General features: G+C 47.9%; 1 protein-coding gene across 1 annotated transcript; it reads right to left on the reverse strand.

The window, feature by feature from the left end:
• On the reverse strand, positions 1–26,381 carry ZNF697 (zinc finger protein 697). Its single transcript, XM_060007104.1, has 3 exons — positions 26,274–26,381; positions 2,794–3,074; positions 1–1,379 (listed from the first exon to the last, which is right to left on the reverse strand). Exons 2-3 carry the CDS (start codon positions 3,035–3,037, stop codon positions 1–3), a joined length of 1,623 nt encoding a protein of 540 aa, XP_059863087.1. The 5' UTR covers positions 3,038–3,074; positions 26,274–26,381.
• Positions 26,382–27,001: the final 620 nt, after the last annotated feature.

Genomic DNA, 27,001 nt, shown 5'->3' on the forward strand with positions numbered 1-27,001 from the left:
CTAGCACAGGTGCAGCTTCTGGTGCTGCGCGAGGTGCGTCTTGTAGCGGAAGCCCTTGCCACAGCCGGCGCACTTGTGCGGCTTGTTGCCCGTGTGGATGCGGCGGTGGCGGATCAGGTGCGAGCTCTGGATGAAGCTCTTGCCGCACTCGATGCACGTGTACGGCTTCTCGCCCGTGTGCGTGCGCTGGTGCTGCGTGAGCGTGGAGAAGTCGCTGAAACGCTTCTCGCACTGGCCGCAACGGAAGGGCTTCTCGCCCGTGTGCACGCGCAGGTGGTTCACCAGGTGCGAGTTGCGCCCGAAGCCCTTGCCGCATTCGCGACACACGTACGGCCGCTCACCCGAGTGCGTGCGCTTGTGCGTGAAGAGGTGAGAGCTGACGCTGAAGGTTTCCCCGCACTCGGAGCACATGTAGGGTTTCTCGCCCGTATGCACGCGCTGGTGCTTCACCAGGTCCGAGCGCCAGCTGAAGCGCTTGCCGCACTCGCCGCAGCCGTGCGGCTTCTCGCCCGTGTGGATGCGCTGGTGGTTGGCCAGGTGCGAACGGCGCACGAAGCCCTTGCCGCACTCCCCGCAGGCGAAGGGCCGCAGCGCCGCCGGCCCCGCGCCGCTGGCCGCCGCGTGCGCCCGCCGGTGGCTCAGCAGGTGCGAGCTGAGGCTGAAGGCCTCGCCGCACTCGGGGCACGGGTAGGGCTTCTCGCCCGTGTGCAGGCGCCGGTGCTTGAGCAGGTCGGCGCGCCAGCTGAAGCTCTTGCCGCAGTCGGCGCACAGGTTGGGCCGCTCGCCCGTGTGCAGCCGCAGGTGGTTGGTCAGGTAGGTGTTGCGGCTGAAGCCCTTGCCGCACTCCCCGCAGCGGAAGGGCTTCTCGCGCGGGGGCCGGGCCAGCGCGGGCCCCGCCCCGAAGGCCCCCGCCACGCCCACGCCCATCATCCCCACCACCCCGCCGCACTCGCCAGCGAAGCCGAAGGGCTCCAGGCTGGCGGCCGCGGCGGCCTCCGCCAGGCGGTGAATGCGCTGGTGCTGCAGGAAGGCGGCGCCCGGGCTGAAGCTCTCCCCGCAGTCGGGGCAGATGGTGGGCGCGTCCATGATGCTGGCCATCAGGCTGTCGAGCTCCCCGAGGTCCATGGCCATGGGGTGGTGGAGCCGGCGGAATCGGCGGTGGGCGGGCTTGTCACCCCGGTGTCGACTCCCCAGGGAGAGGTGCCGCCTCCAGGGAAGCACGGCAGGAGGCGGCTGCTCCTCTTCCCCCTCTTCTTGGGGGCTCCGGGAAATGCCGACGGACTCAGACAGCCCTGCGAACATCGCCATCTCAGCTACTCCAGCTTGGTCATCGTCTTCCTCACGGAGAGCAACCCCTTCTTCCTCGCTCAGCAGCCCCTCTGCAACAGAAAAGGCGGTAGTGGGGGTGACTATACTGGGCGCTCAACAGGTAAACCCAGAGGAAGCCCGTCTCAATAAGAGGGTGGGCCACGGGGTAATCCCCTCCCCCGGGGACTCTCAAACTCTCTCTCTAAGGTCCCTGTCTCCTCCACCCCCACTTCCAGCCTCCTTCCCACCTGGTGACTCCTGGGGAAGGCCTAAAGGAGAGCGAGCTCACCTGCCCCCTTGCTTTCCAGTTCTTCAGGCAGCTGTCTCCGGGCCCAGGCCCCACCCACTGGACCTGAGGCTCTGTTCCCCAGGGCCACCTGAAGGCCTGACAGCTTGAGAAGGTCAAGTCTGGGCCAAGTGGGACTCTCTGGGATCTCGGAAGACATCTGCCCACTCCAAGAGCCACCAATGCCTTTCAAGGCCCTAGCCTCAAAAGACAAGGCCACCCCAGCCAACCACAAGAAAAGACCACCCGGCCTAACTAGGCTCCGAACTGAGTTTTTGAATATGATGGGTCAGTCTGCAACTGCTTAAGGCGGAACAACAAACCCAACACACCCCAACCTAAGGGCTTTACTAGGTAAGGAGGGTGGGGGGGTTGGGAAAAAGGGGAGGTGAGTGCAGGGCCTAGAGCTGGTGAGTCCAACTTAGAGGCTGATCCAGAACACACATCTGTCTGCCTCTGGCTGCTTATCCCCAAGCAGAGGACACCCAAGAAAGTTACTGGGATGTGAAAGATCACGTGCTCTGTGCACTGTAAGGGAGGGCAGTAGCGGGGTCTGGGAGGTGTCCTGGGGAAGGAATGTAACCTCACGGCCCTGATCATAAGGTATTTCAGCTCATTTCTGTCCCCAAGGCATGCACAGAGCAGGATAAAGCAACAAAAGCCCAAAGATGGAACCAAGGAAGCGGATGGAGGCCCAGCGTTTACTCTTTCCAGATCACAAATAGCAAGGGATTCAGGAGAGGCCTTGGGCACTTTGGGTATTAGCCACATGAACCTGGGCAGGTCCCTTACCACTGTGTTTATTTATTTGCAAGCGGGGATGATGACTGTAACTGTAGACGTCTAGATCTGTGCTAAGCAACTCATCTAACTCTCCAACAACGCCAGGACGTAGGTCCCAATGCTACCTGTGTTCCCTCTTGTGCTGTTACAAGTGTTACTTTATGGCAGTATTTTGTATGCTGTAAAGTGCACGCACGCCTGTGAGTTACCCTCTTCACCCATGTTTACCAGTACAGCCCACCTCAGACCAAATTGATGAACAGGATGTTCCTCAGGCGTAAGATGGTACAGAATCTGCTTAATGCTGTCCTCTAGAGAGCTGCCTCCTAAGAATGCTGCCCCTGGTTATCACTCTGGAGGAGCTAGAATAAATGTGAATGCGGCAACTTCCACCGAAACTGCCGTTTTCTCCTCACCTGTGCAGATGTTAGACACTAGTTCCCTCTCCTCTGAGTCCCCTCTTAGAGCTTCATCCTGTGGGTTGGAGCCCACCTCCTGCTCCAGGTGGCATTCTCTCTTGTCTGCATCATGTGGGTTAGAGCCCATTCCTCTGTCTTCTGGGTCCCCTTCCCTGTCTTCAGAGTTCTCAAAATCAGAGTCCATCCCCTTGTCTTCTGAGTCCTGGGCTTCACACACGCCCCGTTTATCTTCTCGTTCCATCCAGGAAGACCAGGACAAGGGAGGTGACCACGGATCCCTGCTCCAGACAAAACACACAGATCAAGTCACGTGAGTCTGGCCTCATCCCCCTACCAGGTCTGGCTTTGATTTCCATGAAAATCAATGGCACAGTCCAATAAAATGTACAGAGTTCCAAGCCCCAGATGGCAGATCTCTGCTCCATCTCACGCTTTAAGGTAAATAGAACTGAGCGAAAAGGAGGCTGGTCTGGCTGGGTAGCAGAGGAACAGTGGCAACTCATGAGGCCACATGTCAACTCTCACTGGACTACAATTCCATCTGCTTCCATATATGAAGTGGATTATTCTATTAACACGGCTCTATAGCTTTAACAGCGGGGTAACAGTGGTATTCCCATTTTACAGATGAGAAAACTTAAAGCTCAAAAAGAAGACCCCACTAGCCTAAGGCTAACTTGTAAGCAGTAAAGTGGGAATTAAACCAATTGTGCTGCTTCAAAGTTCCATGAGTTCCTTACTCTAGTTAACGCTTGCCCTCCTCTACATAGATACAATTTTTATTTGTATACAATATTTTATTTACTGAGGTCAATTATACCTCAGTAAAGCTGGGGGGGAGGGGCAGCTTGCCCTCCTCAAACCCACAGCAATTTTGTGAGGATTTTAGCTAATTATGAGGGGCCCTCCAAGGAACCAGAGGAAAAGTACATTGGAGACACAAGACTAACAAAAGCATTGGTATATTAACTCCTTATCTAAGACTGTGTCACCAACAGCAGCAGCATCCTGGCTCCAGTGAGGATCTGCTGCTCTCCTGTGAGCAGTGAGCCAAGTGGTTCAAGCTTTGGTAGGTCTGTAGGGGGTGGTGGAAGGGATGCAGGGACCCTCTGTATCAGAAGCCATCTCTATAGCCTGATGAAATATTTTGCCTTATTATATACTTTAATTGTAGAGAGCCCTTAACAGGAACGTCCCCTGGCACAACTGGTTCACCCCTCTACAGAACAGGCCAACGTGTGAGTTGTAGGGAGACGATGACATCAGATTCCTAAACCCTTTTGTAGGTTTACGTTTCAAAAGTATAGGGCGCCCTGCCAAGACTGCGCAGCTGAGCCAAAAATAATTGACGTCTGCCGTCTATCACCCTTACGGCTCAGCTCAAGGCAGCAAAACACTTTACGGGTCAAGGATCTTGGACCGACGCTGAAGTGTCCAGCTCTCTCTCTGCCTTGGCAGTCCCCAAACAGGACTAGCAAGCATATGGCTGACCATGCGGCTTTTCCTACCTGCCTCTGTTGACAGGGCTTCCCAGAGGCAGCCCTGGCTCTGTGACGCTTCGGCGTGGAAAGCAGGAGTTACGGGCAGCAGCCTTTCCGGTGGAGTCAGCCTTACTCTGCAGCCCAGGGCAAGTCAGTTAACCTCTCATCGTTTCAGTGTCCTCATCAGGGCAAGGAGGATAATGCTACGTAACCTTTCACACACGGAGGGTGTCAGAAGGAAACATTCAAAAGCACTTTGGAAAATACTGCGGCAGGGACTCGATACTCTGAGTAGTCCAAATGTGGAATTCACACAGTATTCCCCTTTCTAAGTCCTGATGCCATTCCAGCACACCTCAAAGACACACCAGCCCCTCCGTAATTCTGGCAGACTCACGGCCCTAAATAGCACATTATATCCTTTCTCAGAGCTGATGATATGCTCCCTAGATTAGAGGGAAACATCAAGCCTGCCTCTTAAACATCACAGGAAAATGGCTGGACTGAGGATGGGCAGTCAGCAGTGTCCTAAAGGAACACAGCTGGTCCCTTTAGAATGTATAACTGTTTAAAATGCCAGGTCCCAAACACTCAGGATTAGGCTGTAGGAGAAAATCCCTTTAAAGCCATAAACCTTTTAAGAGGTCTATCCCGCAAGGGACTGTTGACCCCAAGTCACTTCGACCCATCACCCTCTTGCCTCCTGGAGCTCAGACTCTACAGACAAGTACAGCCCTTGAGTCTGCATAGATATAACACACCCCGAAGATGGGCGGTAGGAGGTTTTCAAACATGTGACCTGTTGGTTTGCTAGTGGCTGAAAGCAGTGGAGAGGTGGGAGGGGGACTTAAAGGGGACCTAATCAATGGTTTCTGCCAATCTGAGACCAGCAAGAAGAATTTTATCAATAAGGGAAATCAAATAAGTGTGTCACCAGAAATTCGTAAAACTAAAATGGCAGGGTATGGTACCCAGAATGGTGCAGAAGTAACTGCAGCCCTCCACCATGAAGGGTAAGATTTAACGGTCTACCCTGGGAAGCAGGAGAGCTTAAGGTTTTACCCCAAACCCTTTTAAGAAGGACAGAGCGCCTTCTTAGAGATCACCTCAGACACAGCAAAAATGGAACAAGCGGACTTTCTAACTTGTGATTTCTTGGGAACCAAGAGATAGTTCATACCAGAGATATTAAATAAATAAACTTTTTTTTTTTTTTTTTTTTTTTTTTTTAGATTTAAGTGGGGAGAGCAGGGAGAGGCAGAATCTGAGTAAGTTCCCCATTTAGAGCTGTCTTATGAAGTTCACAATGCTGCCCCACTCAGGATTAGGGAGGCTCTGAGCTCCCAAAGGGAGCATGTCCAGATCCTTATTCACACCAGGGGAGGGAGGATTAGGTATGTTCTGGAAACAGTAGGAAGCTCCTGTTGCCTAGAGAGATACACTCATGGTACAACATCTACTCAAATCTGTTTTAAAATGCATTATGTTAGTGCAAAACTGGAAATCTGCATGCCCCACAATATGGATTCAGCTCCATTCACACAATCACATCATAGGATTCTACGCAGCTATCAAGTAACGGAGAAGACTACTTAGAGGTATAGAAAGGTAGTCACAATATATTATTAGATGGAAACTAGCTGGTTTAAAAATCATCTCATTTGTTTATTAGTATATGCACACCAGCATATAGTTACACATGTCTACACAGGTTCAGAGAGGAAAACCAGAAGATTATTTACCAAAATATTAAATATCTCTTGGTCACTTCTAGGGGCTTTGCATCATTTAATCTTAACAACAGCCCAATGAAGCAGGGTATGATTTTCAACTTCAGAGACGAGGAACTAGGCACTTAAGTTAAGCGATTAGCTCAAGGTCATACAAATCATAAGTGGCACAGCAGGGACAAAGCCCCTGCAGTCCAGCTCCAGTACCCACATTCTTAACCAGAAGCTGGTGTGCTGTTTGGGATAACTTTTCCTTTTTGTGAACATCAGTCTTTTCTACAATAAAGATGTAGTATTACCAGCAAAATATGCCAACTTTGTTTTCAACGTGATAAAATACATTATAGGAAAACCTACAATTATTCAAAAGCAGCAAAAAGGAAGACAAGGACAGGAGTTGTGCTTCGCTCAATCTAGAAGACTTAATTTTCAGAAATGTTATCTCCACACCAGTATAATCGAACTGTCAGTCACCAGCTATCTAGGCACATTTTGTTCCATCCATTCTCAGATTAAGAACTAGCAACATGTTTTCTGAGGCAAGGCCAGGGTTGGCTAATGAGGAGGTGGCAGGACACCGTGACAGCTTTGTGGCTAAACTGACCTGGGTTCAAATCCTGTTCTTTGTCAGCTCCTTCACCTTGCGCAAGTGACTCAACCTTGCTGAACCTCAGATTCTGCATCCATAAAAACAAGCATGCTGCCACCTACCATCTAAGGTTAGCGGAAAAGCAGCTGGCACACTGTAGAGACACAATAAGTGGTAGTTATAATATGAAACTTATGGCAATGACTTGATTAAAGAACACACACCCACACTTCTCAAATTGGGGGTCACCTTTTCACAGCTATATTCACCGAGAATGGTGTTTGGCAAGTACGAACAAAAAACTTCCTCTGGCTTGGCCACTCAAGGCTCTATTAATGAAGAGCCCACCACGTGGAGACAAGAACCAGGGAGGGGCTGGCTGCTGAGGTGAGCTGGGGAGAGGGAAAAAGGTTCAGTTCCATGTTGGTTTGGAGATGCTGATAACCAATCCTGCACACAGGAAGTGTTCGTCTGAAGTATGCGTGGTCCAACGAATCCTGACTTAAACCATCTATAAGGGAGCTCTTCTCCCCCCCAGTAAGAAGGGGTACAAATTTAAAGGGGGGAAAACCAAACAGAGGTAATAGTGGGAGTAGTCAGGCAAATAAGATCCATTCTGCATCTGGTTCTAATCACTGAACTAGCAGTAATGAGGAGAGCCCTGGTTTTGGCCACCAAAGACACTGTGCTGTGTGACTTACAGTAAGTACTTGCCCCTCTGGGCTTCTGTTCAATGAGGAGGTTGGGTATGAATGTGCCCGAGTCCTCTTCTCCTGGTCATGCCACAAGCAGGAGCATGAATCCAGGGAGGCACCACTGTCAGTTTCGTTAGACATGTTCAACTCCAGCTCATTTAGCAGACTCCCACAGCAAGCTGTTAACTTCCCAAACACCCAAGACCGCCACCACCAAACCCTTCTCTAGGGCGCAGACCACATCAGGGTAGGATCAGCCAACTTTGCCGAGACTGCTCAAATTCTAGTTTTCAGAACCTTTAATATTTTCATGTTCCTACCCCTACCCCCTACCCCCCCCCCCAACTCAGAAAAGAGTAATGTTTCTAACTCTATAAAGTCACTAGGCTCAAGCGCCTTCTAGACAAGCTCAACCCCCTGCGGAAGACGAATCCGATCAGTTTGAAGATATTGCTACACAGTGGAGGTAAATGTGATAACGTATGTTGGAAGGAAGGATCGGGGAGGGAGGGAATGAGGTGGGGGAAGGGGAAGTGGAGCCAGCCACGGAGCCAGAATCAGAACTTCACCTGCCTGAGCTTCTTGGCACCTTCTCCCAACAGCGCCCTCTGGACCGATAGAAACGCAAAACCCATTCCTTTCCAACAGCAAGAGCGCCACCACTTTAAGGATTCAACGTCGCTTCTTGCCAAGACGTTGATGCCCACAAGCACACACCTCTCCCCCACCTGCCTGGTAGATGAGCCACTGGCCGTCCTTCTCTGGGGTATTGTGCGCAGGACCTCCCGTGTCACGCCCCCTCTGGCGGGAATGGGAGCGGTGGAGTGCGGCTATCACAGCCCCCTGCTGCCAGTCGTCTCCCGTTGGGATGCCCAATGCAGCTGACCCTGCACTGGAGCGGATCCCTCTCATTTGACTCCAGTAATTCCGTCGGGTGAGCACCGAGGGTCATCCACCCTGTTTTCCACGTGAAGAGAACTGAGGCTCAGCCAGTTGAGCTCCAGGTGACACAGCTCCTAGGTACTGTCAGGTCTCTCCCCAGCGTCTCTTGGCTCCTTGCCATGGCATTCCCACTCCCCGGGAAGGGGACAGCTGGCCAGGGCGTACCCCCCGGAGAGGAGCGGGCCCACCTGCGGCCCCTGGGCAGGCGGGATGGCCAGGCTGGGGGAGCCACCGCCTGAGAGCAGACCTCTCCCCGCCCCCTCCCAGGCGGGACAGGCAGTCATGTGCCACAGCCACTGCCAGGTGGCCGGGAGCCAGGCCGGCGGGGCTGTCATGTCAGGGGAAGGAAGCGGCCAGGCGGCCGGCCAGGAGCGGCTCCCACTCGGCCTCCTCCAGGCTGCAGCTCCTTTCCGGTCCCCTCTGCTCTGGAGGTCCCTTCCCTACCTCGGCGCGGCTCAGATCCCGCCTCCCCCGAAGCCCTCAGTGCTTCCTCCCTTCACTTCCCACGCCCCCTGCGCACCACTCTCTCCCCAGGGATGGTTTCCATCGCAGAGTCCGGCAGGGGCGCCCGGCTGCGTAGAATGCTGGAAAAACAATTTAAGTCTGCGGCTCTAAAGGCTGAACTCATGACCATAACTGGGGTCTAACCGGGGATTCCGGGGGGTTCATCATTTGTCAGTCTTCAGGCACCAACTGGGTAAACAGTCAACCAGCCTCTCAGGGGATACAGCCATCGAAGTCCTGCCTCCTCATGGGGTGAGCCTGTGGTCACCCTCCAGTGAACGGGGTGAATGTGTCTGCACCCCAAGGGCCAGCTGACTTCCCAGTCACACACCCAGACTGTCCAACCCCAAATGCCAACCTCCCAAGTGGCAGACTGCTGCATGAGGTGCATGGTAATTTCAGACACAGCTAAAAGATGACTGCAGCTAAGTACTGACCACTCTCCAGACAGGAGAAGCTAAAATAATATGGTTTCCTCCTTGTGGTGACTGCTTTTCTACCTGGAGAGGGAAGCCCTATTGGAAAAAAGAGACAGGCTCAAAACCAAGGCAACAGAGAAATCCATTTACAGCCCCATTGGCCAGAGCTAGTCTGAGATTCTTTCCAATCTTTATGGTCAAGAATAGCACATATGTCCTTGGGGTCAGGCATTTCCTGTCTCATGGTTGGGCCAGGACCCCTCAGTTTGGCTGTAGGGCCTCAGCTGCCAAGCCTCTGCCACCACCTAACAACTCCCGCACAAAATAAGAATTATTGCAATGCAGAGACAGATTCTAAGCTGCTTCAAAGTTAGACCATCTGCCCTCAGATGAGAAGGCACAGAAGCTAAAGGCTTTCATGCAGGCATTTACTCGTCCCAGATTTTACATTTAACTAAAATAGAATATTCTACCTGATGCACAGGGAATACTTCTGTTCAAGATTTTTTTCTCTGCTCTGCTTGGCATCGTCTACCAGCGCTACCTATGTAAAGCCTCAGCGTCTTTTTTTTTTTTTTTTTTTTTTAGTGGTACGCAGGCCTCTCACTGTTGTGGCCTCTCCCGTTGCAGAGCACAGGCTCCAGACGCGCAGGCTCAGCGGCCATGGCTCACGGGCCCAGCCGCTCCGCGGCATGTGGGATCTCCCCGAACCGGGGCACGAACCCGTGTCCCCTGCATCGGCAGGCGGACTCTCAACCACTGCGCCACCAGGGAAGCCCCTCAGCGTCGATTTTTATCTAGCACCTGGGCAGTCCTCAGAAAAACTGTCTTCAGATAACTCCTCAGTAGTTGGCTCAAATGTTCAATGTCTGTATTTCGTGGAATCATATACTTGGGAATCCGTTCGCTGAAACTCCTTCCACAGACAGGAAATTGAGGCTCAGAGAGGGAAAGTGACCAGATCAGAGACTGAAAGGCAGTTTGCTAGAAAAATTATGGCCAGAATCTCAGTTTTCTGATGGCTTCTCCAGTGATCTTTCCATCTCTTTAATATAAAACATCACTTCAAAAACAGACAGCCAAATAAATTGGGGCACATACTTGTCTTTTTTTCCCTACGCTATTTGTCAGGGTTCTCCGGAGAAAGAGAACCAATAGGATGTGTATACAGAAAGAGAATTATTATGAAGAATTGGCTCATGTGTTTATGGAGGCTGGCAAGCTCAAAAATCCACAGGGTGGGCCAGCAGACTGGAGACCCAGGAGAACTGGTGCTGCAGTTCCAGTCTGCAGGCTCTTTGCTGGAGAACTCCTCCTTGCTCAGGGGAATCAGTCTTTTTGTTCTATTCAGGGCTTCACCTGACTGGATGAGACTCACCCACATTATGGAGGTCAATCTGCTTTCCTCAAAGTTTACCAATTTAAATGTTCATGGCATCCAAACACTCTGTCACAGAAACACCCAGAATAATGTTTGACCAAATATCTGTGTACCTACCGTCCCAGCCAAGTTGATGCATAAAATTAACCATCACCGTAGCTAAAAAATACATTCTGCAATAATCCCATCCTATGTCGAAATTTAGTCAGGAAAACATCTTATTTTTCATAAAAAACGTTACTATATACAGAGAATGGAATGGGGTCTCTGGGTGTATGCGTTGTAAAAGACAGCAGGGAAGAATCAAAATTAATCTTAATTAAAGATCTACAGACATGTGTGTGTACAGGCATACACACCCCACAGCAGCAAGAGCAATTTAATAATCTATTTCACTGAAGGACAAAAGAGAAAACAGACTTAGAATGCAAAGGGGGTCTATGGGGGATATGGGAGTTGTTAACAAACAGCTTTGTTCTGGGAGAGTTGATGTTGGAATCCCTCGTTAAGTTTACCAGATGAGGTCAGGTGACCTCAGGAAGTCTTTTCCAACCCAGGTGATTCTGTGATCATATTTCCACTGGAATGAACAGCCCTCAAGACAATGTTCATCACAGTGAATAGGGAGAGAGGAATGTTGGGACCAAAGGGTTTGAGGCATACATTCAATCACCCCAATTTCCCACTGCAAATTCAACAGGAAAAATGGCTCTTCCAATTCTCTGCCTAAAATAACTGTTTGGCCTCGTTGATAAAGAATGGCTGGCATGTTCCAGCCCAGTTCATTTCAGCAGTGGGTAAGTGACACCTCTGCATATAATCCTCCAAGGTGTCTTCCAACAAAGAGAAAGAGAGAATAAAAATGGAGGGACATCACCTGATGCTTCATTGTTCCTGCCTGATTAAATTTTAAACTCCATAGCTAGACTTTTTTCAGCGTAAAGTGAAACATTTACATACACTCAAGTACACATTTTTTAAAATTATATACTTGTTACTCTTATTTCCTTAAAAATAACAGTATCAGCAAAACCAAGATCATAGGAAAATGTGTGACACAATCCAGTTTCTTCAGAAATGATAACAAAAATTGGACTTCCGTGGTGGCACTGTGGTTAAGAATCTGCCTGCCAATGCAGGGGACACGGGTTCAAGCCCTGGTCCGGGAAGATTCCACATGCCAAGGAGCAACTAAGCCCATGCGCCACAACTACTGAGCCTGCGCTCTAGAGCCCGTGAGCCACAACTACTGAGCCCGTGTGCCACAACTACTGAAGCCCCCATGCCTAGAGCCCGTGCTCCACAACAAGAGAAGCCACCACAGTGAGAAGCCCCTGCACACTGCAACTAGAGAAAGTCCGTGTGCAGCAATGAAGATCCAATGCAGCCAAAAATTAATTAATTAATTATTTTTAAATGATAAAAATGGCAAGAAACAAAAGGAGAGAAACGTACAAATCAAAACACTTGAGCTGTATCAACCAACCTCAGCGATAGACCTTATTTGAATCCCAATTGAAATAAACTACAACAACAAATTATAAGACAATTGTGGACTTGTGAATGAGGATTAGATATTTGATATTGAGGAATTACTCTCGTGTTTTTAAGAAATACACAGGAAAATATTTACAGGTGAAATGCTATGTCTGGAATTTGCTCCATTTGAAATGATATGTCTGGAATTCCAGGACAGAGGGGAGTAGCAGGGATGCAGATGAAACAAGATGGCCATACATTGATCACTGTTGAAGCTGGGTGGTGGTATACGTGATCTTACTTTTCTATTTGCTACGAAGCTTACTAATAAAGTTTAAAAATAGAAAACATAACAAATCTTTTTTTTTCTGAAATTTAAGGTTGATTATATTCATTTACATTCTGAGCAGACCATAATAAAATGTCAGTGACTTCCACAAAAGGATTAATCTGCTTTTTACAAAGTATGCCAAGTCAGGAGTGATTACGATGCCTAATATTGAACAGAGCTCTCGGGTATTGAGAGGAGAGGCAGTGGGGAAAAGAGATGAAAGAAATTTAAGTTTCATGCTTTTGAGTCTCTTTTTTTCTTTTTATGAGATAGAGCAACAGCTGTAATATACAAAATAGAATCAGAAAACTGTTTCCGCTTTCATCTACTTGCATATTTCCCAAGAACTCAAAGAAGGATGCTGCCACAGCCAGTGCTTGTTTATTTCCACCATTAGTTCAGCAACAGGGAGAGGAGGGAATTCCCTGGCAGTCTAGTGCTTCTGACTCCCTGATCTCACTGCCAAGGACCTGGGTTCGATCCCTGGTTGGGGAACTAAAATCCCACAAGTCATGTGGCGTCGTCAAAAAAAAAAAAAAAAGAGGGAGAGGAAATAAACCTGGCTGGGGGCACTGGTCATGACATCTCTGCAAGCGGAATGCTTTATCCCCAGGAAAGCCAAGCTGACAAAATGATGCAAGGGTCCAACAGGTTAAGTACACTGATAATTCATCATCTCCAGGATGATCTTCTAAGGGGATAAAAAGATGTGTGTAGATGAAAAGGAAGCTAATACACTGGTGATTTATGAAAAAGTGATCTCCATGAGATGAAGCCTGGCAGGAACAGAATTACTTTATGAGCCCAAACTGAGAACTTTTAAATTAGTGTCCTTCTCAGTGAAACACTAAGGATGCTATCCAAAGGTACTCATACCACATTACAAAGAGAACAGCTAGAAGATATCATGCTCCCACTTTATATTGGAAACCAAAAGCTTGTAGATAGTTTCCGTTTTAGCCAAGGAGACATGGTAAGTCTATGGTACACAGAAGCAGTGACAGGACACAGCTCTCATCCAGGCAGCGAGGCGTCTGTCTCAAGGAGGAGGTTGGAGTGGCCAGGACCCACTCACACCTTGAACACCATAGTTCCTAAGTCAGTCGTCAGGCTCAGACTGTTTGGGTTCCTTACATCCTTTTACCTCTAGTTCCTGGCATTTCCTGGAGAGAGCAGCAGTCCTATAGAAGCGTGTAAACAGAAAAATGGTATTTTCCTTAGGCCTGGGTTCTTCGTCTGAGGGCCTTCAGAGTCCAAGAACTCTCCGATAACTTATGTGAATGTGTCCCCAGAACCTCTCTTCTGATAAGAAGGCCCACAGCTTTCCCTCGGACTCTGAAAGGATTCATGGCACAAAAACAAAACAAAAGCCCTGCTATAAACCAGTACTACAGAGGATGCATGATACATTCCTATCATTTCCGAAATTATCCAGAGCAGTTTTGGGGGAAGGGGGATAAGAGCAATTTCACCACTGTATACCACAAGATCTTTTGGTGGGCCGGTGAAGAGGAGAAGATAGTGACAGTAAACCTCAAATCGGGCAGTAGCACAGACAAAAACACCAGTAAGTTTCAAAGGGTATGGAGCAGAATGAGGCACCTGGCAAACGCAACCTGCCTGATCCAGTTTGCTGATTTAGTCTAGTGCCCTGTTACAGGTGAGTCAGGCAACAGAGACCCAGAGAGGTTAAGTGAATGACCCGTGAATGCACCAGTGGAGGACAGACAGGAGACACTGGCGTCTCAGTTTCTGTTCCAATCCCCTTTCTGCACAGCCCAACATAGCCTATGGGGCTTGGCCGAAAGATTCGGGCTGGAGACGGGCTCCCGGCCATCAGTCGTTTGTCGGCTTTTCGCTTCCTTGTGTTATGTGGCAGGTGCACTAGAGGATGTTAAATTGCTCTTCAAGCCTCTGACACGCTGCCTCTCTAGGATATGGCTAATTTATACAAGTTTGACCCCGGTTTTATAGTTCCCATCATTGCTTACTTGGGCAATGAGTCAAAGCACATTAGTCAAGCCATAACCTACCCAGGACACGAAACACTTTGTTAATCCTTCTCTTCTGAAAAGAAAATGAATTAGAATCTTTTTAAAATTAAAAAGTCACCAACTCATTCGTAACAAATCTTCAGAGTGTTAGCAAAGTCATCCTGCCTGCAAATACAGAATAACATGGAAATACCCAGATGAAGAAGGGGATTCTGGGAGTAAAACAAACTCCCCAGTACAAGGAGTCCGGGTCACACTTAAGGACGATTAAGGAAGGGTACCACCCAGCCCATACTCACCCAACATGGCCCATGACTACAAATACAGTTTCTCAGATTCACCCTCTTTTCTATCATATCTTTTTGCTTGTTTGAATAGCTTTGCATTCTCTGTGTGGGAGGTGGTGCAGAAGTGGGCCAGGGGACAGGAGCAAGCCAACCACAAGCTAAATGAAGAGATTCCCTCCACAGATAATGGGAGAATCTCACAATTTTTTTGTTGAAAATTTCTTTAAAGGAGCCCTCATTTTACAGATAAGGAAAATGAGGACCAGAGAAGATAAGTGCCTTGTTTGAACTCACAAAGGTAGTGAATTGGTGGCAGAATTGGGACTACCATTCAGGTTACCTGATTCCTTTTAAGTACAATCTCCCCTGCACCAGACTCTCCCAACGAGCTCTGTCCTATTCATGGGTTTAGTGCTCTGGCTTTGCTGATAGCATTTCATTGATGCTAACTTCTTTCTTCCTATTTTTCCTGTTCTCTTCTGGACTCTTGCTTTTTCCCCCTATTTTGATTTTAAATATTTTTCCACTGAAAAACGTAAAAGATATTCTTCAAACTTACCTTCATGGGATCCTCAGAAATGACCTCTGAATTAACAGGGTTTGAGTTATCTACCGTCTTTCTTAGACAAAACAGACATCTCATTGGTCAGAAAAAAGCAGTCATTTTGAATTAGCATTGACTTAATGGAGTGTTATGGTAAACATTTAATAATTCCATGTCCTTGGTACAGCATTTGAAAAAGAAGTCATCATAAAAAGAGAAAAAGAAGTCATCATAAAAGAGACAGTTGGAGAGAAAAGAAAGCCTATGGCATATCAACCTGAACAATTAGTACTGACTGTCATTTTTTAAAAAAATATTTATTTATTTATTTATTTTTGGCTGCATTGGGGTCTTCGTTGTTGTGCACGGGCTGTCTCTAGTTGCGGCGAGCGGGGGCTACTCTTCGTTGCGGTGCACGGGCTTCTCATTGCGGTGGCTTCCCTTGTTGCGGAGCACGGGCTCTAGGCACGTGGGCTTCAGTAGTTGTGGCATGTGGGCTCAGTAGTTGTGGCTCGTGGGCTCTAGAGAGCAGGCTCAGTAGTTGTGGTGCACGGACTTAGTTGTTCCGCGGTATGTGGGATCTTCCCGGACCAGGGCTCGAACCTGTGTCCCCTGCAATGGCAGGCAGATTCTTAACCACTGCGCCACCAGGGAAGTCCAGTACTATCATTTTTAAAAGAATTTTTAAAGACGTTTTTAAAAATTCAAACTATGAAACTCTCTCATTGAAAGGAGAGACTTTTTCTTCTGCAGAGACTTTTTAAATGCCTAAAGCCAATTATCAAGCAATATTACATCTCCTTCTGCAGTGCCATTTTTTGGCCAACACGTCTTACGGGCTATTGGGAAAAGGAGGGCTGGTGTCAATGAGCCCTGATAAATTCTAACCTCATCACCACAGACATCAGTTTCCTGGTGAACCATGGGCTTCCCAGGTGTGAGACATCTCAGTAGATCATAGTCATTGCTAACGTTTAGTCTGGCTCACATCAATATCAGCTATAACTTTCCATCTTCCAGTCCAGTGGTCGGTCTCTTCTTTGATCTCACCATCAACACTGTAAAGTGCTGGGCATATATAATCGAGACTCGACAAATGACTACAGAAATCCTGTTCAGATGCTGTCCTTGAAATTCTCTCCTTCCTTAGCATCCAAGATATTGCACTGTCCTAGACCCTCTCTACTTACCTTGCCACCCTGCCCCTCTTCTTATCTACTAAAACAGGTCAACCTTGCAGCTTTTTGTTTACATTTTCTTCTCCCTCTCCCCTTAATTGTTTTGCCCCTTCCCCCAGTTTTCAATAAATACCTGCTCTGTCTACAGACCCCACGAAAGTGAAACTCCCCACCCCCCACCGAACCCCTGACCTGTACTCCAGGTCCACATCTCTAACGATGCGCCAGGCAACGCCACTGAGGAGCTTTAATGTCCCTTCTATCCTGAAGTGCTGCCCTGTATGTCCCGTGGGACACAGGACAGGAGGCAGCCCAAAGTGGGGGAAAGCACATGGTAAGGCATCAACAGACCCGGTTTTGAACAGAAGTTTGTCACTGATACACTGTATGCTCCTAGTACAGTTATTCACCAATTTGAGACTTAGTTCCCTCATCTATACAATGGGAAAAACAAGTTACCTTGGAAGGTTGTTGAAAACACTAAGTGAATTTCCATTTGTAAAGCATCTGACCCTAGTCATATTGAAAAGTATTAGTTTTCCTCCCAAATCTTCATTACAAATCAATTCCTCCTGACGGTGCCCATTTCTGTTAATGCCCCTCCGTTCTTAATCATTAGGTTGAAAACCCTGGAGTCAACTTTGACCACTTCCCTCTCCCCTTTCCACTAAATCTGCCAAGTCCTTCCTTTTATTTCTCTCCTCTATTTTCCATCATCACTGCAGTAAACACTCTCACCAGTTACAGGGACCTACATATCATTGCTGGATCCATCTTAAAACACAGTTGCCATTCCATTTCCCCTCCTGCTCAGAAACCTCTAACTGACTCTGCCAGTGTGTCCGAAACCTCTGACTCTGCCAGTGAGTCCGCAGGAGCACACACTCTAAGCCCTCAACAGTGTAGCCCAAAGCTCTCTAACCTCTCCCTGACTTCTGCCAGCTAACCTCAGACAAAAAGGGATGCTGTAAGCCTTCCAGAAGGCGCCCTGTGCTTCTCTTCTCTTGCCATGCTGTTCATTCTCAAAAAAACGGTTTGATGCAGTCTCCCCTTTCCTGGAGTGAAGCAATACTCGTAGTGGTTAAAAGCTCAGATTCGGAAGCCGGACCGCACGTGTGAATCCAGTCTCTAGCTCTGTATGTTACTCAACCTCTTTGAGCCTGGGCTTTTTCATCTATAAAACAGCGAAAACAACTGTATCTTATTGGATTAGTGTTAAGTGCTCAGAAAGCATTATTATTATTTCACTTGGCACGATTCCTTAAGGTACTTTTCCTTATCTCATTCTGCCTAATGTTAGTTTTTAAAATATAATCATAGTTATAATAATTTGTACCTTATTGTTTACTCTCTCTCCCTCCCTACCACCTCCCAATTATAAGTCCTGGTGGGAACATACTGATTTATGCACGTTCATGATTCCCCAGGAAATGAGCCCTCAAATACTTTATTTTTTTAAATTTATTTTATTGATGTATAGTTGTGTTCATCTCTGCTGTACAGAACAGTGACTCAGTTATACATATATATACATTCTTTTTCATGGTCTTTTCCATTATGGTTTATTGCAAGATATTGAATACAGCCCCTGTGCTATACAGTAGGACCTTGCTGTTTATCCCTCCTATATATACTAGTTTATATCTGCTGATCCCAAACTAATTGTCAAAGTCCTTTAAATGGATAAAGTCGGGATAATTATTTCTCTCCTTCAGCCTCAAAATGAAGAACTAACAAGACCTGGCAATCTAGTGATCTGGCTAAGATCACACCCGGTAAGGCAGGGCCCTGGAAACAACGTAGCTCTCCTAACTGGATCCAATAACCTGTCAGCACCAGAAGCCAAGCACGCCTAATTATCCTGCTAAATAAGTAGATGTGAGAGAAAGTGGTGATTACCTTCAACACTTAGAATGTTCTCGAAAAAGAATCCTGCGCCCCACGGCCAAATGCCAGCACCCCTTGCTGGCATCAAGTAGTCCTGTGTGTGCCCTGCCTCCTCTCCAAGCCTTTACCACTCAACTCAGCAAAGAACAGAGGTGGCCCAGAGCCATGTTTGCATTCATGGTGGGAAATGTTCCTGGGCTCTCCTGGTTGGACAGGACAACCACTTCTCTCCCACCCCTGGAGGAAAGACAGGACTAGACCAGCAGAAATCGAGTGGATGAAAAAAGACCAACATCCAACCTTTAGAGAGTAGTTAGGAGACTAAATAAGAAGTTGCTTGAGAGGAGAGGGCAGCAGGGAGCACAATCGAATACAGAAGACATTTGTGTTTATCATTACAGTGTCTGCTCAGACCAAAGTTTATTCTCTAGCAGTTTTCAAGGGCTTTGTGTTCTGTTTTGTTTTCTTGCTCTGACAGGAAGGGCATGTATGTCTTGATTTCTCTTCTCATTTATAATTGTCAGCCCTTTTCCTAAGGGTCCATAATTAAGCTATGAGACAAACGGAGGCTCTTAAAGAAGTTTTTTAAAAGGATACTTGCCACACAGGAAGTAGCTGACCAGAATTATTTACCAAGCCACTAATTCAATCAACAAACACAAGTACCTATGAGGGAGCCGGGAAACAGAAATAAAGAGTTCCTATAGTAACTGCCCCCAAGCTAGTTCAGGCTGTGGCCACGGTCTGGTTAAATTTAACTGACATTTACCTTAGTTTTTAAAAAGTAGGGGAGCATTTCTTCAAGTTTATTTCACACTTTGGTTCCTCATTTCTGGGGTAAACTGGTTTTATATTAAAATAGATCTGGTACACTCACACTTCCCAAAAAGAAAAAAGATATGACAAGTTCACATATATAAAAATATATCAAGAGAATGAGAAGATAAGCCACAGGCTGGGAGAAAATATTTTCAAAATAGGTATGTGATAAAGGAACGTTATCCAAAATATACAAAGAACCCTTAAAACTCAACAACAAGAAAATGAACAACCTGATTTTAAAATGGGCAAAAGATCTAAACCTGCACCTCACCAAAGATATAGAGATGACAAATAAGAATATGAAAAGATGCTCGACATCACATGTCGTTAGGGAACTGCCAATTAAAACAATGAGATACCACTACACACATATTAGAATAGCAAAACATCCAAAACACTGAAAACACCAAATGCTGGTGAGGATGTAGAAGAACAGGAACTCTCGTTCACTGCTGATAAGAATGCAAAATGGTACAATCACTCTGAAAGACAGTTTAGTAGTTTCTTACAAAACTAAGCATCCTCGTGCCATAAAGTCCAGCAATTGTATGCCTGGCGACTTACGCAAATGAGTTGAACACTTAGGTCTACACACAAAAACGTGCACATGGAAGTTTACAGCAGCTTTATTCATAATTGCCAAAACTGAGAAGCAACCGAGACGTCCTTCGGTAGGTAAGTGGATAAACGGTGGTACATATAAACAATATGATTCAGAGCTGAAAAGTCATGCAAAGACACAGAGGAACCTTGCATGCATATTACTAAGTCAAAGAAGCCAATCTGAAAAGGCTACATATTGTATGATTCCAACTATATGACATCAAAAAAAGGGTGAAACTATGGAGACAAACAAGCCCAGTGGTTGCCAGGGGTTAGAAGGGAGGGATGGATGACTAGGTGGGGCACAGAGGATTTTTAGGGTAGTGAAACTATTCTGTATGATGCTACAGTGGTTGACACATGTCATTATACATTTGTCCACATTTTTTTTTTTTTTTTTTTTTTGCGGTATGCGGGCCTCTCACTGTCGTGGCCTCTCCAGTTGCGGAGCACAGGCTCCGGACGCGCAGGCTCAGCGGCCATGGCTCACGGGCCCAGCCTTTCCGCGGCATGTGGGATCTTCCCGGACAGGGGCACGTACCCGTGTCCCCTGCATTGGCAGGCGGACTCTCAACCACTGCGCCACCAGGGAAGCCCCATTTGTCCAAATTTAAAGAATGTACAACACCAACAGTAAATGCTAAAGTAAACTATGGACTTGGGGTAACAATGATGTGTCAATAGAGGTTTGTCGATTTTAACAAACATACCACTCTGGTGTGGGATGTTGAAGTGGGGAGGCTATGCATGGGGTGGGCTGCGGGCATATGGGAACTCTCTGTACTTTCTGCTCAATACTGCTGGGAGCCTAAAACTGCTCTGAAACATAAAGTCTATTTTAAAAAAAATTATGTGCATATAAAAGATCCTTTCCCCAGCTTATATCACATATAAGCATACACCCTTTGTCACAACTCATTATAAAAAGTTGGCAGCTCCATCATATTAGGAAAGAATCAAGGTGAAATGTTTTAAAATATAACGTATTCGTTCATTCAACAAATTTTTTCGAACGCTTACCATGTGCTACCCATTATGCTGAGTTCTGCCTTGTGGAGATTACATTCTAATGACATAATTTTTAAAACCCATGGCTTTCAAAACCACCTACTGTTACCAGAAATCACTATCAATACCTGCTAGAGGGATTACTTTTTAAAAAAGTGATCCGTTGAAATTCACCAAGGTTCCCAGGTGTGGGGAAAAACGGTTGACTTTCCAGGTCAATAACTGGAAAGCTGTTCTTCCCAGAGTGCCCTATCTAAGCATGATCAAGCGTCAAAGATGCGCTAACCTCCTGAATATGCAGGACACTGAGACCAAAGCGATACGTTTCTCGTTAATAAAACCCAGGAAGAATTGTTCCTGTTTTGTAAGTTCGGGTAAGATCTTGACAAAGTTCTCAGAAGAAAATATATGTAAAATGCCTCTCTGAATGAATGCAGGCCCTTTCCCCCTTAACTACACACATTTTAGCAAAGCAGAGCTGTGTGCAGATGACCCAGACTTGACCCTCTGCAGGAAGGGGAAACTAGAGAGTTGCAGGTGGCCCTCCTCACACTGGCTGCAACACTGTTGCTGGCCTCTGGAGGCACCATGCATGACTTGCTGAACAAGTGCAGGGACCCCCAAGAACTGTCCTATCGTTGAAAATGACTAATGTGCTTATAACAACCCCTGCACACTATGTTTAGACCGAGGCTTCCAAAGCACTGTGGGGCCTTGAGGTCAGGGAAAGAGAGGGCTTCGCCTCAGGAAATGGGTTCAGTCTTGTGACAAGTAAAAGCCTCTTCACCCAAAAAGGAGAGGCTGATCTTTTTAGCACCCGCATTAATACATGATGCAATAAAACCCAATTCCATACCCCATACAAATCATGCTACTCTTCTCAGAGGTAAAAACAGAAGGAACTATCTTCCTTCCTCATCCCAGCCTTTTTTTTTCTTTTTTTCCATATCTGCAGAAGCAGGGAAACCCCTCCAGTTTTCTCTGATGTGCAGCAAAGAGGTCTTTCCTAGGAGATATGGTAGAAGGTGTGCATGACAGCAATGGGGAAGGTACTGAAGCAATAGCCCCACCCATGCTACCCAACATCAATAAAACACCATCATCATTTAGCACTGATCAAGTTCCTACAACTCAGCAATACACAGATCTGCTCTCACGTATTTCCAGAGGGTGCTTACATTTTTGGGCAGTCATGCGAAAAGGATGAAAATTAACTAAGAAAATGATCCTCTGATCCCTCTCCTACAAACTGGCAACACGCAAGCAATGTTTCATGCCTACATTTTTGCATTTTGAGTCATTACCAATTCATCATCAACTCACGGTTCCTGAAAGCCCACCATATGCCAGGTTGTGTTCTGGACCTAAAGTCCATGCCATGTGTAGAGAATATGCAAATATTCCAGCACACGGTGGAGGCTCATTCAAGTTTACAATCATCAAGAAGACATTGAGCCTCAGGTATTTCAGACAATGCAAAAGGTTAGAGGAAAGGCTAAATGTGGCCTGGAGTGGTCAAGAAAGTCTACGGAAGGGGTGAGACTTGGCCTGGGGGGAGAACAGAAAGAATTCAGATAGGCTGGGAGAAAAGGGAAAAGAATTCCAGGTAAACACTTCTGTGCCCAAAGGTTTTATTATGGATTCTAAACCTGGTCTTTCCAAATGATGCCCATATGGGATTATGAGGGCACAAAAATAATGAATTTATGAAAAAACAGGGCCTCTCACATGAGATCCATTAGGATGCATTCAGAAACCCAACAATATTCCTGGAAGGAAATTTGGAAAGTGAAGGACTTCAGAGGAAGAAGGAATAGATCCAGCAGTTTTCTCCCAGGGAGAACAAAGACACACCGTTCTGGACAGGCTCGAGAGTTGACAGACCTAAATTCCAGTCTATCTCCAGAATCTGGGACTCCAAGCTAGATTCTTAACTCCTCTCTGAGCCCCAGTTTCCTCCCTTTTAGAATAGGGATAATAATATGTAAATCATCAGATTAAGGCAAGGCATAGAAATTCCCTAGTTCAACAGTTGATACATAGATGTTCAATAATAGTAACTCTTGTCATCACGTAAAAAAGAAGCATAAAAAACTTTCCAGTTAGAGATAAATGAGCAACTACAAAACTGCAATGTCTTTAAGGAACGTTTGATGAAAGTCTGATCTGTCTTGCACTTCTATATGCCACATGTTTAATCCTAGTAGACTGCTTGGGCTATAAAGTCAAATCGACATAATGGGAGTCAGTGGCTTAGTTGCAAGTAGCAGATGACCCTTGTAGTGCTACTTTCTAGAAAGCGCATTGAACCTTCACAACTGAGAAGAAACCATTAGCTTCTTCAGTCCAGGAACATGACAGAAGTCATCGGTTATCCCCTTGAGATGAATCCATTCCATACCCTGCCTATAGAGCTTGAAATTTTAGGCTGGCAAAGAACTTCTTCAACAAATTTTTAATGAGTGTCTTTGTACTAGACACTGTGATAGATCCATTTAGGGTCTCCTAATGAAGGAGCAAAAGGAAAAACTCTAAGATTGTGGCTTTAGAGCCACAATTGCAATGAATTCTTACAGGTCTATGGGAAAGGCTTCATCTTGGTTTGTTTTGGTTTTTTTTGCGGTATGCGGGCCTCTCACTGTTGCGGCCTCTCCCGTTGCGGAGCACAGGCTCCGGACACGCAGGCTCAGCAGCCATGGCTCACGGGCCCAGCCACTCCGCGGCATGTGGGATCTTCCCGGACCGGGGCACGAACCCATATCCCCTGCATCGGCAGGCGGACTCTCAACCACTGCGCCACCAGGAAAGCCCCCATCCTCTTTTTTACAGAAAAAGAAAGACATCAATTAAGATATATGCATTCTTTTACTCATTCCTTCATTTATTCATGTTTTTCAAATAACATCCTTTGTGCACAGAGAGGCACAAAGGACAGGGTAGAGAGAGCCATTGCCTTCAAGGCATTTACATTTTGAAGGGGAGAAAGAAATCATCTAACTATCACAAGGAAGACCAGAGATGGGTGTCATCCAAAGGATGCAAAGTACCATGGAGATGAGATGGATCCTGACTGGGAGGTCTAGGAAGACTTCTACAAGACTTGTGCACCAGCTGGGCTAGGATTTGGAGAAAATAATCAGGGCAGTGCAGGCATGGAGTTCAACTTGATGGAGACACACAGGTGGAAGAATGTCTGGGGAGCTATTTGCTGCAAGAATGGGTAGGTAACATGAGGTGGCCCAGGTCCAGCGGAGAATAGAGGTTAAGTAAACACTGAATTGTTAAGGGTTTTGAATGCTAAACTTAGGAGTTACCTTTCTGATTACATTAACACTACTTAGTATGTACTAAGAAACCTGTTAGGAGAGGGGAAAAAAATGAAGGAAAAGAAAAAAGAAGTAGGAACTTAGATCAAAGGAAAAGCCCAAATGGCATTAACATAGGTTCACACTCCAGACCTCTTAATGACATTGCAGCTTTTTTTTTTTTTCACTCTACATGAGCAGGCAAGGTCTTTCTTGTCCTAATTTATCACCTTTAACCAGCTTTTACCCTTTCTCCTTGCCTTTACTAGACATTAGAAATTGGGCAAATATGTAGATTCTGAGGAAATCCAAAGGGCTTTGGGGGAGAGGGAGAGGAAATGCGATGCAACCCCATCAGCCTTAATCATCCAACCTTCAGCTGAGGTCACCCTTCCCAGGCCAATTCAGCTACATCACCAGTTCTTCTCAGTCTGATTTCTTTCCATTCACTCCCTTAAGCCCAGTCGTTTTTGAAGACCATCTATGTTTTCCTTTCTATAAAGTAAACGGTAGCCAGACTTCCCATTTATGACCTTTGTTCACTATAGTGCCACCACATTCTCTTCGGGGCCCAGTTAAACTTCTAACATCAAAGTTCCCCCAACGACAACCTCCACCTCCACCCCCAACACACACACACACACACACGCACACACAGCCAACATGTTCCAACTAGAAACCATCTTCCGAATCCACAGAGCCTTTTCTCTTCATTTCGCCACTCTCATGCCCTCAACCTCAACAACTGGGTTTTTCCCCACTCTGTTCTTATCTCACACAAGATGCTTCACCTCTTCTAGAGAAGCCAGTGGAAAAGGTTCTGCATCCCCCTATATAGGATGCAGGGCTCTGTGCCTACCACATTATCATGAGCCTTGGGTACTCCTGCCTCACCACCCAAATGGCATTTTTCAAGGTTCATTTGGCTCTTAAAGTGTATTCCACTTTAAATAATATCCCTATGTTGGCTTGTTAAGAGAAGAAGGCAAACACTTGAGTAGAGCAGTAAAATCAACAGGGGAGGGGAGAAAGGAGAAACAGAGGCTTCTTAGGCGGGGGAGTTCAGTTACACAGGAGTGACACTTGGACACTTGGACTGTGTTCAAAGTTGCCCATTCATCCATCAGAGCTCCTCAAAGACTATTAACTTGCTAGCCATTTCCAACTGCCTTTACCACACCCTTAGTCCCATGGGAGGAGGATAACGCCCTAGGGGATGCAGAGTATTCATGTCACCTTACAGGTAAAAGACAAATAGGCCAGCTATCAGAGCAAGGATAAAACATCACCAGATTGAATCCAGTCTAATGCTCACGTAGCAATGGGTGGGTGATTCATTATTTGGGATGGGGGTGGAGGCGGTTAGGAAAAAGGAAAATCGTGGAAAGTCCCAGAGGAAGTGGTCATCCAATTCTCGAAGCGTGGCCATAAGGTACACAGCGCGCCCCTGTTGCCGCTGGCTCCCGCCCTCAACCTCTTACTCGCCCTCTCCTCCCAACGCGCACTTCACCCCGTGCCTTCACTCACAGCCCTCAGCTTCGGTGTTCTCCCTGGGTGAAGGTATCGGCTTTGCTCCACCGGCAGACATGGACATTTGGCGTTGGGAAGCCTATCAGAGCTGAACGGCGACCACCCCTAGGACGACGAGCTGCTGCCCATCTACCCACTCATCCTTATTGTGCCATTTGTCCAGTCTGATGGCTGCCCAAGCCGCTGCTCTGAGTCAGGATAGAATGGAGCGGAGAGAAAAAGGGAGAACACACTTCACAAGGACCCAAGATGACCCGCTGGCCCCCCTCGGAGTCTCCCACCCCCACCCCCAAAAGCCCCGAGTGGGGCTGGGGTCGCGGAGAGACAAGGCGAGGGGAACGCAGTCGGTCCCCGTCCGCAGCTGCACACAAAGCCCTTCACCTTCTCCTTGCCTCCCAAGCTCCTCCCTGGGCTTCGTTTTTCCGAGGGTCTCGGATGCCCCCTTCGGTGGTCGGCGGGACGGTCTGACTACCTCTCCAAGCGCTGCCTCCTCCCTCGCGTCTCAGCCTCCTCCTCCCCGCCCCTCGCCCCAGACCCCGAAGGGAGCTCTGTCCGGGCTTGGGGGCCGCCAAGAACACCCACCCTGCGCCCGGGGCCCCGAAGCCCCTGAGCCCCTGCGCCCCCGGGGCGCGGACAGCGGTACAAGTTCGCCCAGCCGTTCCGCCACCAGCTCTCGGGCGCACACCCCATCCCCGCAGCGGTCGGGTCGGGTCCAGATCAGCCCCAGCCTCTGGCGGCGTGGGAGCCCAGCCGCAGCCACGCTCCTACCTGCGCGGCGGCGGGCGCGGCAAGGAGCGAGGGCACCGCGCGCCCCGGCCCGAGCCCCGCGCCGCGGCGCGTCTGCTCTTGTGCTGCGGCGGCGGCGGCGGCGGCGGCGGCTGCAGCGGCCGCGGGCTGGCTGGCGGACTGGCTGGTCGCCCGGCTGGCTCCTCGCTGGGGCTTCCTGTAGGGCTGGACAAAGGACATTTCCTGGGAGGAGCAGGGGAATGTTCCCAGCATGCCCCAATTTGTAGTTCCCGGGGACTTCCTGCCACCACAGCAGCGGGCGCCTGGGAGGCAGCTCCGGCCAGACTAGGACCCCGGGCCCGGAGCAGAGGCGCTGCCTCCTTCCCTAAGCGCTCCCGGGAAGGGGGCGGCGCGTGGATCCGACCCTGGGCCCCGCCCCGCGGCGCACGCCGAGCCACCGGCCCCGGAGGGCGCGGGTCCCTGCGCGGGAGTTCGTAACTGGGGTCCTGTCGCTGAGCTGTCGCAGTGTGCGGGGGGACTGCGGGGGGAGAGGCCTTTTCTTTAGAAATGAGGAAGGTGGGGATGGGTTCGCTTTAGGTCATCTGGGATTTTTAAAATAGATTTTCTTTTTCTTTTTCCTTTTCTGTTTTAAGCCACCGGAATCCTGCTGGGGGCGGATTAAAGAACTTGACTGCTCACCAGGAATTCAGGTTCCTTAAGACCTTGGCGCTTCATCCTTAAAACCATAAGAGCTGATTGTTCCCAGATCC

This window comes from Delphinus delphis, chromosome 1 (genome assembly GCF_949987515.2).
Source record: "Delphinus delphis chromosome 1, mDelDel1.2, whole genome shotgun sequence".
NCBI lineage: Eukaryota > Metazoa > Chordata > Mammalia > Artiodactyla > Delphinidae > Delphinus > Delphinus delphis.